Raw genomic sequence first — 13,999 nt, forward strand, 5'->3', positions numbered from 1 at the left:
TTACGGTACATTTGTCACAACTGATGAACCATTGATACATTACTACTGGAAGTCCATACTTTATTCAAAATCGCTTCGTTTTCACCAAATGTCCTTTTTTAATATCACGGTCCCACCAGGATATCACATTATATTTGGTTGTTATATCTCTGTAGGCTCTTCTCGGTCCCTTAGATATACCTTGTTTTTGATGGTCTTGACAGTTTTTAGAGTACTGATTGGGTATTTTGTATGATATTTTTCTCATGGTTAGACTAGGGTTATGGGTTTTGAGGGGACCACAGAGGTAAAGTGCCATTTTCATCATATATCGTGGGTACATATTATCAGCATGACAGTTGATGTTGACCTTGAATACCTGGCTTAGGCAGTATATGCTAGATTCCTCCACTGTATTTTTTGGAAAAAGTTTACACTTTAAGGAGTGAAGATATATGCTCCATATCTTTTTTTTTTTTTTTTTAATTTTTTTTGCGGTACTCGGGCCTCTCACTGTTGTGGCCTCTCCCGTTGCGGAGCACAGGCTCCGGATGCGCAGGCTCCGGATGCGCAGGCTCAGCGGCCATGGCTCACGGGCCCAGCCGCTCCGCGGCATGTGGGATCTTCCCGGACCGGGGCACGAACCCGTGTCCCCTGCATCGGCAGGCGGACTCTTAACCACTGCGCCACCAGGGAAGCCCTATGCTCCATATCTTTGAGGAGAGTTACCTACATAAATTATTTGGAATTCTTCTGTATGGGAAATTTGCCTATTGTCTCTTATTTGTTTTTTTATTTGAGCATTTCTTTTATCAGTATGGACTTATGGATATCCATTTTCTACTTTGGGGTATAATCCAATACTCTGTTATTTTACTGTTCAAACTATTCCAGCTTTGGCCAATGGAAGCACTTCCTTAATTTCTGTCCCTCAAAGATGTTCCAGTCTCATTTGGTGTATTTCCCGGCCTGGTCCTAGAATCAGCCATTTCTCCAAAAGGCCCAGTTCCTTTCATTAGAGAATGGTGTTAGAAACCAGGATCTGAAAGTCTGGATTTAATCATTTCTGATTTACAAAAAGAACAATTTTATATGGTACAACCCAATGTTACCTCAGTTTTACAGATGAGGAAACAAAAGCTGGGAGAGATTCAGTAACCTGCTCAAGGTCTCCAAGCTCAAGGTGTCTGAACCAAACATCAAATATGCATAAAGTACAGTTACCAATTAAATTTAAATCAATCTTTACTTTGAGTAAAGAATATGAATCATTGGAGCTTGGTGTCAGCTCTTCTAGCTGCTCAAAGATGTTTTGCTTACTCTATGTTCACAGACTGAGGGAAAAATAGGACATTATTATGAAGTCAACCTCTTTCATCAATTAATTCACCAATTTTCAAAGCAAATTCAAAGCAAAATAAGTACCAGTCATTTTTTTTCTAGAACCAGCTGGGTTTTTAAACTATATGCATCACATAGTATAATCACAGATCAGCTCAAAAACTTATTCTTGCCCTTGTTTTTCTTCCTAAGACTGCGACACCTATAAAGTGAACTACTGATATGTTACAACATCTTTTAGCAGTTTATAAAATACAGCCAAAGATCATTCAATGATTCCCAAAGTTACTGCAAAAGAAATGTACCAACAATTAAACATAAAATGTTGAGTATTTGATTTGTGAGAACTTACACAGTTAGATCAGTTTATTTCCAAGGTTGTTTGTTTTTTGCTCAAAATGTACTCATGAGTCTATGTCTTTATATGTCAATCTTACCAATACAAATTAAAATTTACTAAAACATATCTACAACGGGTTTCTTAAAAATCAAGATTTCCTTTCTACTCATCTAGCACAAAACTTACTAAATCATCTTACTAGAATAGCTTCAAGATTAACTGCTATTAATATCACTGAAGTCAGATTTATGGAGCAACTTCCCTTCATAAGACCAAACCACACATAATCAAAACACAGTTTCAACAGAATCATTAAAAAAAAAAAATCACCTAATTCAGGTCTTTTATTTCACAGATATGGAAACTAAAACTGAGAAGTTAAAGGTCTTGTCCAAGTCAACTGCTAGTTAATTGATGAAACAGAACTCAGATCCATATATCTTAAGAACTAGGTTCTTTCTTCACCACTAAATTGCCGTATAGAATATACAATGAATTATATGTGTTTGTGTATATACATTATGTTAGTAAGAATCTTTTTTTTTGTGGGAGGATTTTAAATTCCTGAGGAATCTGTGAACATAAATAAAAATGGTACTCCCACTTCTCTATTACACTCATTTCTTTTTCACTGTATTTACTTATTTTCAGTGCCCAGTCTGCAAACTGAGTATCTATTGTATACCAGGCACTAAAGTGTTAGAGGCTAGGGAAACAAGGGGAAAAAAAAAAAGACATGGTCTCTACTCTTAAGAAAGCGCTCAGTTTTAAGTTTATAGTACCTTCCTAAAAGTCTCCTTTGTTGATTCTTCCTCATCTCGCAAACTCTAGAACAGCGCTGTCCAATAGAAATATAATGTGAGTCATACATGTGAGCCATATATGTAATTAAAAGTTTTCTAACAGCTACATTAAAAACAAGTACAAATATATTGTATTTAATTAATATACCCAAAATATAATTTCAACATGTAATCAATATAAAAATTACTAATAAGAAAGGTATTTTACTTTTGGGGGTACTTAGTCTTCAAAATCTGATGTGTAGTTTACATTTACAGCACATCTCAATGGAGACTAGTCATATCTCAAGGGCTCAATAGCCACTTGTGGTAGTGGCTACTATATTGAACTGTGCAGCTCTAGAAACCTGTAGTGTCCCAGTGCTTAGTCTTTGGACTGGTTCTCTTCTAATTTCTATACCCACTACTTTGGATATCTAAAACAATGTCATGGCTTTAAATACCATACATTTTCCAGTGATTCCCAAATTATATCTGGCCTAGAACTCTCACCTGAACTTTAGATTCATACACAACTGCCTGGACACAAACCTAACATGTCCCAAACTGAACTCTTGACTTCCAACCAGCACCCGCCCCCTCAGGCACTTAAATCTGCTCCTCTTCCAGACATCCCCATTTCAGTAAATAGCAACTCCAACCTTTCAGTTGCTCAGGCCAAAAACCAGAGTCAATCTTGACCTTCTTCATTCTCCCACATCCAATTTATCATCTGTGTCTTTAAAATCAGTTTATTAAATACAGTCAAAGCTTACACAGTTTATAAAATACAGTGAGAATCTTACCTGCTTCACACCACTTCTAATGCTGAGCTTTATCTACCTCAGTCACCATCGTCACTCACCTAAACTACTGCAACCACTTCTTAACTTCCTAACCACTCCGTGCACTCCTACAGTCTACTTTCCACACAGGAACCAGAGTTTTAAAACATAAGATATTCTCCCTCCTAACCTTGAAAACCTTCAATGACTTTCTATCTCACCCCAAGTAAAAGTCAAAATTTCTACAGCAGCTTATGAAGATCTACAAAGCCCAGTGAGATCTGGCCCATCACTCTCTGGCCTCATCTCCTGTTACTCTCTCCCTCATTCATGCTACTCCAGCTACCCTGGCTTCCTTGCTGTTCCAGAATAACCAGGAACACTTTAGTCATGACTGAGGGCTTTTCCACTTGCTGTCCTCTCTACGTGGAATGTTCTTAGCCCAAAACTGACAGAGATTGATCCCCGGCTTCATGGCAGTCTTTGCTCAAATGTAGCCTATTAAAATTGCAATACCATTCCTTCCCTTCTCTTACTGGTCTTCCCTACCTTCCTTTCCCACTTTTTCTCCATAGGATTAACCAACACTTGATCTACCATATATTTCACTTATTAATGTCCTTATTGCTTTTCTTCCTCTACTAGAATAAAAGTTCCACAAGGACAGAGATTTTTGTTTGTTTTGCTCATGGTTCTATTCCCAGTGCCTAGGACCTAGCATAGAGTATATAGTTAATCAATAAATATTTGATGAATGAATGAACAAATGTTGTCAAGTATTGTTTGGGTTAAATGAGGTAACATATAAAGTTGTAGTATGGTCCCTGGAATAGAGTAGCCACTTATAAACATTAGTCTACTCCCTAACCACTGTGGAGCTTTCCATGAAAGAAAATCAGAATTCTAAAATTTTTAAAGCCTTCTGTCTCATTCTATCCTTTCTCTCTCTTTAAATATCTGATCATTATCAGTCAAGACAATTTTAAACAAATAATAGAGGTTACCTAAATTTAATAAAACTAGTTACAAATTTAAAATTCAGTGGGTATTATAAAATACTAACGTGGAATTAAAATTCACAGAAAATTAAAGTATTGTTTAAGTCATCTTTAAAGATAAAGAGCTATAATCTATGGCTCTTTCCTACAGGAAATTTTAAATGAATTCACAATGTTCAACAGGACTTCACTTTTATTTACCTACAATTTGTATCCTGCTTTCCTCCAGGAAAATTTGTGTTAGTCTAAAGAACCACCAATTTTTAAAAACCATACATACTGTTTAAATGAAAATTTTAAGAAATGAACCTGGCCTGAATTTTAATATTTCTATAAAGTATTCTGTGTTTAAAGTGACAAAATCAGAATTAAAGAACTTAAGATACTAATAAAATGTGGTCCTTCTCCAAAATACTGAGTGCCAGAGACTTCAAATGATTTGCCCACAGAGGTCACAATGTGACTAAACTAACAGTTTGTGACCTTGAATTCTCACTTTTACACTTTCTACTGCACTGCAGTGCTTCTCAAATATACTAACCAACACTTTACAATACAACCAATTATGCTGATTCCTTCTACCCCCCCCTAAAAAAGGAAGGAAGATAAAAGCATGTATCAAATGGTATACTGTAATTCAACATGAAAATTTATATTTCAGGCAAGAAGTTTAGGGAGAACAGACATAAACATGCAAAAAGGGGCAAAGTGTATATTAGAATTGTCATGGAGATATTATAAAGAAGAAATAAGTTTAAGATGCCATGAATATGTGATTTATATTTCACTTTTCAAAAAGCTAACAATTCATTGGGCTTATATGTCTTCAGAAATTTGGGCAATTTCATTTTATCACTGATGAGAATGACGTACCTCACGTTCCACGCAGTGGTAAAGTCTGGGTTTAGAAGTAGCAGGGTGCATGTGACATCTATCAATTCTAAAATAAAGAGAAGTCATATTAAAAACAAACAGTCCTACCCTTGAAGGTGTGGCTTCTCTTTCTTTTAAGGTCCTCTTTATTTTTTATATATATATCACATTATACTTATATCTCATGTCATAGTAATTTTAATGATAACTTTGTTCTAAGCTGTCAGAGACACAAAGATTATCCTCAGATACAAAGACATGAAGATTTTCTTCTACTTATGATAAGTATAACTTTTTAAAAGTTGACACTGAAACCACTTTATGTCTATAAAGAATAATCAAAGTAACCTATTCATTCTTTTAGTAGTTTTTGGCACAAATAAAGAAACACAATTTCTCTACCACTGTTCATTTAATTTCATAAATATTTCAAGAACTGACTACGTGCAAATTTTCAAAAAGAAAATCACATATAATCCAATTTAGTTAAAAATTCATTTACATTCCCCTGCAAAGATTACTTCTTAACACACATTTTTACAGTTATAGCAATGATAAATGCACAATTTTGTTCTGTTTTTCACTCAACATTACATATGCATTCTCCTATATTGCTACAGTATGCATTTTTAACAACTGCGTAACAATCCTTCAGTTTAATATATTATCATTTATCTTATTCTTTAGGCTGTTTCCTGTTTTGTTTTTACTGTTATGGATAATACTACTACAAACATTTTTAAGCATACTTTTTGTCTCATAGATTATTTTCTTTGGATATTTTTCCAGGAGTAGAACTACTATGTCAAACAATACAAATATCAGTATGGCTCCTACAAAGCACTTCCAAATTGTTCTCCAAATGGACTGTATCTATTTACATCACCAAGAGTTACGTGAGTGTACTTATGTCCCTGTAATTTTGACCTATGTAAGTATATTTTTTAAAATGAATGTGACAGATAAAATAAATTGTACTTTGTTTCTGTTTTAATTTACATCTTTAATTACAATTATTAATACAAACATTTTTTGATTTTGTTTACTATTTTCTATTTTCATTGTATAGTCTATTCATATTCATTAGCTATGTATCTATCTATCATGGTCTTGAATAAGCTCCATAAGCCTATATTTAATAAAACAAAGTCAGTAATATTTAGACATATCGTCTTCATTTTATTAAAACTGAAAAAAAGAATTTTAGGATTAAGGTGATCAGCCTAGGGCATAATACTAAATTACAGTAACCTCTACCAAGCTCATATTAAATGCTAAGTAAATAAAATAATAAAAACTGTTATAATTATTTAGCATTATTACATATCAGGAACACTACTATTTTATTTACATTATTTCATTCAATTCTCACAATCATAATCCAAGATATTTGAAAATGGACATCTAGAGAGTTTAAGGAATTTGCCCAGAGTCACCCAATTAGTATGTGCAATGACAGCATCTGACTGCTTTTAATAACTCTATACTGCAGTTGAAATGTCTGTCTACGATAAATAATTGGGATACTCTCTGTTTAAGTAAAAGATAAACTTGTAAAAATCTAAGAGTAAATACACATACGTGCATCCCTACAGTCATCTTAAAATATATTAGTGAATATGAAAATCAATTATTCAATTCTCAACCATCTCAGTAAGAGATTAACATTTATTGTGAGCCTATGATTTCATTACTACTGAATATATTATAACATTTCATAAATGAGCAACAAAAGGTAGGATTAGCACACATTTATTCTTGAACTTTATCTTCCTCATTACAAGCATCATGAAATGTCTATATTACAAACATACTATATAATATCAATGTATATATTATATAATGTCAATATGTCTATAAAGAACAATCTAATAATCCTCTTCCTTCTTTTACTCTTAGTAGTTTTTGGCACTAATTTAACATTTACCAGGGAAATTAAATACAATTTTCTATACCATTATTCCTTTAATTCCAAAATATACCAAGTACTGACTATGTGCAGAGATTAAACCGGGCCCACAGGACTGAGAGAATGGATATTATGAGAAATGTAAGACCTGATCTTGCCTTCTAGAAGGTTAACCTTTAGTTGGAGAGAATATGTAAACAATTACAAGGCAAACTAAAATAATTGTGAAGTAGAAACATATACCACATTTTAGGGACCACCAAAGCAGCTGCAATTAATTCTTACTGGAGTACCCAGGGAAGACTATATAAATGAGTAAGACAGTAAAGGGTACTACAGACTGTGGAAAAAAGCATGAGCAAAGGTAAAGAGGCAGGGAACTTCACACACAGTATGCTCTCAAAAGATTATGGGTACCCTGAGCGTGACTAAAGCTGAGGGTGCTGGAGAAATGTACCTGGAAAACAGAATCTGGTCCCAATGTCCTTGTCAGCCTGGCTTTCCATTACTTTCCCTTCATATGCTACATTCCACCTGAACCAAACACCACCCATTCCCTAAACATACTGCCCATCTGCCTACCTTTTCTTCTCTGGCTATAACTCAGATTTACTTGCTTCCTATTCTCTCTGCCAGAAATGTCCTCCTATCCCTGAATTTAAAAGAAAAAAAAAAAGCATCTTTCTTTATAAAGGCCTTCCTGACCTACATGGTTGAAAGCAATCTTTCATCTCTATGTTGTGTATATCTTACTTTGTTACTGAACTTATATAAATATTATCCTCTTGATGAGACTGTATATTTTTTGGATGCAGGTCCTCTCTAATACACCTTCAAATTACCCATTCATTCATCAAAGATGAAAAAAATATGGCCTCTGCCCCAAAGAAATTCCAAGTCTGCCCACATCACAGAGAAGTGGTAAGAGCACAGGCCTTAAAGCCATTCTGCCTGGGTTCAAATCTCAACTTCTCCACTTACTGCCTACATAACTTAATGTCTTTAAACTTCAATTTCCTTATCTATGAAACGGGGATCATAACATCAACCTTAGTGTTATAAGCAATGAGATTCATCTCATTTCTCCATAGCTGTTTGACACACAGTTAGATTCAATAAATACTTGTCCAACTAAACACCATTACTACTTATCAAGAAATGAATATTCTCAACATCAATTAATCAAAGAAGTCAGAAAAAATGAGGCAGTTGTTCTTATTGTGAAGCTGTCTAAATTTCTAAACCTGTGTAATAAACAATAACAAAAAACCACTTGGTTATTAAGTGGCTGCATGAAAATGTTTGTGCGTGATGGGAAGGCCTCTGGAATTTTTATTTTAAGTCCACAAATTTTCAGAATCCATTACACTTCCCAGATAATGAGATAAACTGGTATTTAGTTTCTTGGACTCTCCCTTTCTGCATTAAAAAAAATGTGTACCTGACCAATCATAGTTGCTATTTGTTTGTACTTCTAATGCAACTCTCCTTCCCCACCCATAAATGAAGAGTAGTTCATCCTCCACAAGATACTTCTGTATAGCAGCACAAGGCAAAAACTAACACAGAAAATACCTAAGTCCCCACTTTTCACTTTGTGGATGTGTGAAGAGCACTTCTTTTACTGGAGGGTCTCCCCCTAGCAGGGCAACAGCAGCTGTTGGGTTCAGAGCCCAGCTCTACTACTGACTGGGAAGTTCCAAGGCACATCAATCTTTCTGTGCCTTAGTGTCCTCCTCATACATAAAACTGAGCTAATAATAGTACTACCTCATGGTGTATTAAATGATTCATACCCATGAAGTGTTAGGACAATACCTGACACACAGCAAGCACTCAGTGATAACTCTTGTTACAAAGCCTGTATCTCGTAGACCAGTTATAAATGATACTGGGATTGGATGCCACCAGAGGGAGGAAAAGAATCTCTTGAGCTGGCTGAGCAGTGACTGCTGAGTGGAGGGATCCTTCTCAAACCCCACCTGTTCTCTAAACATACTTATTCTCTAAACACACTTAAAACTTATCAACAGCCTTGGCCAACCACCAGTAATGCCTAGTAACACATACAGTCACATGCCCTTCCTCTTTCCTCTTTGATAAACAACTAACTCTTCCTGATTCAGGACTTAAGTTCAGATGGGACTTCCTTTAAGCAGCATTCCAGTCAGATCCAAGAGGTGGGGGTGAAGTAGAATATCAGAAATGGAAAAGGGCCAATGAAGGAGACGTAACTAGGTTATAAATATTGGACATAATTAAAGAATCCTTACTGAATTATATATATTTTTCTGCTCTTCTTCCTCACTGGCTCTGGATAAATGAGAGAAAGGAAACTAGTGTTTCTTGAGAGTCAATGACATGCCAGTCTCTGTGCTGGGTGCTTTACATACACTAATTCATGTGATCCTCACAACAACCCTCTGAGACCTGTGAGAATTCCCTTCTTTTGGTGTGGAACTAGGAAAAGGTCAGGTAATTTGCCTAAAATCACTGCTAAATGACTTCAGTGTGCTGATAAATTGAGTCTAAATCCAGCTCCGTTTTTCTTGCAAAGAAGATGCTCTTTCCAACCTAGCACACTGTCTACAATTACTTTGCTGTCTTCAAGTGAGGGTTGAACCAAAGATCTAAAGATAAACATGTATAATCAACAGTTGACTATTTCACTCTGTCCATCTCATCAACTATATAACATTTCTTTGCAGTTTTACCAAGATGTGAGTTATTGATATCCCTACAGTCTCTTGAAATTAAACAGATCTCTCTCCAAACACCAGAACATATACCAGCAAATAACCATTCCTTTGTTACACACACTGCAATATATTACTAGCTCATCATCACATCACAAGGAGAAAATGAATCAGGGCACATTATACACAGGAAAAAAGTACCTAAATTTCAGCCGTAACAAAGAGAACATTTAAGGATGTTACAGAAAAGTCAGAGAAAGACCAATATGCTTTCTTGGCTTCAATGCATTCTAGAAATGGCCCAAGGTGAACAGTCACCTGGTACTGGACACTGGGTTTGACAACTGTCTCTACAGAGATGTTTTCATGCATCTAAAAATAAATCCAAGGTCAACTTGGATTAATTAATCTCTCCCTCTAAAATACATTCAGGTTACCACAACAAGAGAAGCTTGAGGTGAGGCTAGTGGTAAATATCAGAAAGGTCTTGTTTATTACAGAATATAGTCATTGAATCAATAGCCAGACTAAGCAAGCTAAAACCTCTTGCTTACCAAAGTCTTGTTACTTATTTGACAAATGTCTATTGAACACATAAAAGTGCTGAGTAAATAAAGACAAGCTATAACCCCTCTTTCTAACAAACCCACAATCTAGCTGGGATAAATGTTGTTTAAATAATCAACTACAATCAAGTGTGGTAAGTCCTACTATGCATGCAGTATGAATAAGGACTCCCACAGGAGTGCAAAGGAGTAATTGTTGCTTCCTGGAGCAGTCAAGAGGCTTCACATGTGTGTGTGTTGGCAAACACAACAATAATGACAACTTTAGACCTGAACCTGACCTCAGCAAAGGCATGGAATTAAGGCAGTAGTACACAGCAAAGTCCAAGAATGGAACAGTGTTTGTTGTGGCTGGAATGTACATCAAACAGTTGCAAACTCAAATGCTTCCAGGGTTCAAACAAATGGCAAAAAAGAGGCAAAGCAAACCTGGTAAGTAGCAAATGACACTGCCTCAGTGTCTGAAGGACATGAGGAGGTTGCAGTCAACTGGAATAGGCTTGCCTAGTCAAGAAAAGCAGAGGCTATGATCCTCAGCCAATTGCTGCTGTGCAGAAACGGATGCATCCAAGGCTTCTGATTTTTCAAGTGAAGGCAGAAATCCGTATTTCCATCTTAATTTTAGAAGTTCATCCTGATTTGAAATGTTTATCCAACAACAAAGTTGTTTTAAAAACAATTTTAAAAACATTATATAAGCCAAAACGAAATAAACATGTGGGCTGGCTTCAGCCTGTGGGCTGAGAGTCTACAACCTCTGATGCTGAATATAAAAGTAGAGGAAAAAGCTGGTAATGCAACCTGGGGACAGATCGTGAAGGCCCCTGAATACCATGCCAAGGATAATGACTCTACCTTGTCCCTCTAGGCATCATGAAACAAGAGGATACTTATTTCAGAAAAGCATCTTTCAAACTGTGTTTCTAAGAAGTGTTGTTTGAAACAACTGACTAGTGGCATGACGGACATGGATTACAGAAGAGAGGCCGAAAATGGGGTAGACCAACTATGAGGTAATAATATTTGTCCAGATGAAAAATAAGAAGTGAAGAGATTAAGAGAGAGCTCAGTGATGGACTGAGAGCAAGCACTGTGAGAAAGAGGGAAGAACAACAACAATAAAAAGATGGAAGGGCTGACTTGAAGATAGAGTGTGGGACAGAGCACTACTCAGTCAGGACTCTAATGCTATGGACTTCTCTCTTGCTTTTTGTTTCTGCCATGGATTTTTCATAAATCAGAATTACACTATCACCCCTCTCCCAAATATGGCTATTACTGCAGCACACTTTTAAAAAATATTAGTTTCTCTCTAAGTAATTAAACAGGGAGGCTGTGATGGTTACTTTTGGTTAAACTATGGTTAAACTTGACTGGTTACAGGGTGCACAGATTAAACATTACTAAACATGATTTCTGAGTGTATTAGTGAGGGTGTTTTCAGATGAGATTAACATTTGAATCTGCAGACTCAGTAGACTGCCCTCCCCAATGTGGGTGAACATCAATCTGTTGAGGACCTGAATAGAACAAAAGGAGGAAAACAGGAGAATTTACTCCTTTTTTGCTTCCTCTGTCTCCTTGAGTTGGGACACCTCATCTTATCTTCTCCAGCTTTCAGACTGGGATGTAAACCACTGGCTCCCCTGCTTCTCAATCCTTCAGACTCAAACTGAATTAAATCACTGGCTTTTCTGGGTCCCCAGCTTGCAGAAAGCAGATTGTGGGACTTCTCAGCCTCCATAATCATGTGAGCCAATTCATCATAATGAATCTCATTTTATGTATATATATACATAAAATCTCTATTGGTTGTTGCTATGGAGAACCCTGACTAATACAGATGATTTTCAAACATCTAAGGAATTCAGCACACTAATGAGAGCATGAATTCAGTCTGGTTAAAAAGAAAAAAAATACATCCCCAGAATAAAGGTCACCTGCAGTTACAGAATACATTCTTAAGGGAATGCCTAGGATTTGGGCATGATCAATCACAAAGACACTGGCATTTCTGAAATTGTTCTTAAACTGCCAGCTTTCTTCACTTGGCTCTTATATGTATATTTCCTACAAAAACAATTTTAAAAGTATAGCATTTTCATGAAATAACTGCTTTTTCCTAATACTTTTAACTTTCTTTCCTTAGCAAAATTCACCACTGTGTTCTTCACTTCACAAGTTTAGCAGAACACTCTTATGTTAGTCAGTCTGCATTTTCAGGTATCTTTTTTTGTCAAATCAGAAACTCACTTCCATATTTTTACCAATAATACAACCTGAGTAATATATGACACCACATTGAACTATACTGTCGCTGCCCCCAAAAAGTGAAATTGAAAACTGCTTCCATGAAGATATAGGTTAAGATAAAATCAAATTGCTTCTGTACACACACACAGTTGCATCAGAATTCAAACCTTAGATGTCAACAATTCATGTGAGTGAGCTTAACCATTTGATCTTCTGCCTGGGTTCTCCCGTGTCTATCAAGATAAAACTACATGATGAGGAGATTTAGCAATGCCTACAGTGAACTACCCAGAAAGACAAGAAAGAGGGAAATGGAAAGAAGAACTTGGAAGACTACAGAAAGAAGGCGGGTTGGGCTAGCATACATGAATGGGCAAAAGCTAATGATTTGAGACAACAGCCTGCATACATGAATGGGCAAAAGCTAATGATCTGAGACAACAGCCTTTGACACTTTCAAATTCATACTGCTTCTTCTCTACAAGAGCGTCATTTGTCTCCCCCTGCAGAGTTAGTTATGTATTGGCTCAATTATACATTTCTGTGTGCCAGAATATACACAGTATAGCTCTGTTAGGCAAAAAAATAACTTGATGGATTCACATGGTGCTACTTTGTACCTTAATGTTGATGAAAACGACTATAGGGTAATGGAATGGAGAATGAAAGAGGGTCTAACAACAGATAAATGCCCTTAACTTTAAGTTTATGCCTAAACTTATGCCTTTAACTTTCTGCCACAGACTTAAGTTATGCCATAAACTTAGACATAGCCTTATAATTAAGAAATATATATATCAGTGGACTAATGGAGTGAAACAGAAAATAGAAACTATTTCACATTAAACCTTCAAATAAGATTACCTTTTCTACTGGTCTAAACAGGGAAAAGTGCTATTAACCTATTATGACAGTATATTAAGGACAATGCCAAGAGGAACACAAGGAAATTGGCATGTCACCTTTGGCAACACTATTCTCCACGAAGAGATTGTTCCTCACTCAACCATAAGCTTCCTGAGTAAAGGAAACAGGTATTCATCTTTTTATCCCCCAAAGTACTTAGAACAGCTTCAGGTAGGAGGAGGCCCTCAGTAATGGCTACTGAACTTATAATTAAAATTCTCTAAGAAACAAAGTTCTTATTCAAAATTAGCTACCAGATATACTGAGCACTTTTGAAGGTACTGCTGTATGTGGGAAGGGGAAGGAGATTTACAGAAACAGTCAAGAATATGGTCTTGGATGAATACTCTCCAAAAAAGTGAGAACTCAGATCTTACATTTACCTAAAGAGTAAACTGAATTTGTGTACATGGAGGCTTAACATCACATAGGGGGAAGACAGGGAAAAGACACCAGGTGGGATAAATAGGGATTGTCTGATGCAGCAAAGAACTACCTCAGAGAAGCAGAAAAAGAAATGGGATGGTTTTCTTTTGCTCATTTCAGCACAGGAACAGAACACAGTGGGCCA

General features: G+C 36.1%; 1 protein-coding gene across 2 annotated transcripts in view; it reads right to left on the reverse strand.

The window, feature by feature from the left end:
* Positions 1–13,999, reverse strand: part of PTAR1 (protein prenyltransferase alpha subunit repeat containing 1) — a 46,993-nt gene that overhangs the window by 22,007 nt on the left and 10,987 nt on the right. Inside the window, exons 3-4 of one of the 2 annotated variants that reach the window (XM_067039555.1) lie at positions 5,099–5,165; positions 2,443–2,498 (exon numbers count right to left, since the gene is read on the reverse strand). In XM_067039555.1, coding sequence (XP_066895656.1) covers positions 2,443–2,498; positions 5,099–5,149 — 107 coding nt within the window. In that variant the 5' untranslated portion in view covers positions 5,150–5,165. The remainder of the gene's footprint in view (positions 1–2,442; positions 2,499–5,098; positions 5,166–13,999) is intronic. The other variant, XM_059072735.2, reaches the window with a different exon arrangement.

This window comes from Kogia breviceps, chromosome 8, assembly GCF_026419965.1.
Source record: "Kogia breviceps isolate mKogBre1 chromosome 8, mKogBre1 haplotype 1, whole genome shotgun sequence".
Taxonomy (NCBI): Eukaryota; Metazoa; Chordata; class Mammalia; order Artiodactyla; family Physeteridae; genus Kogia; species Kogia breviceps.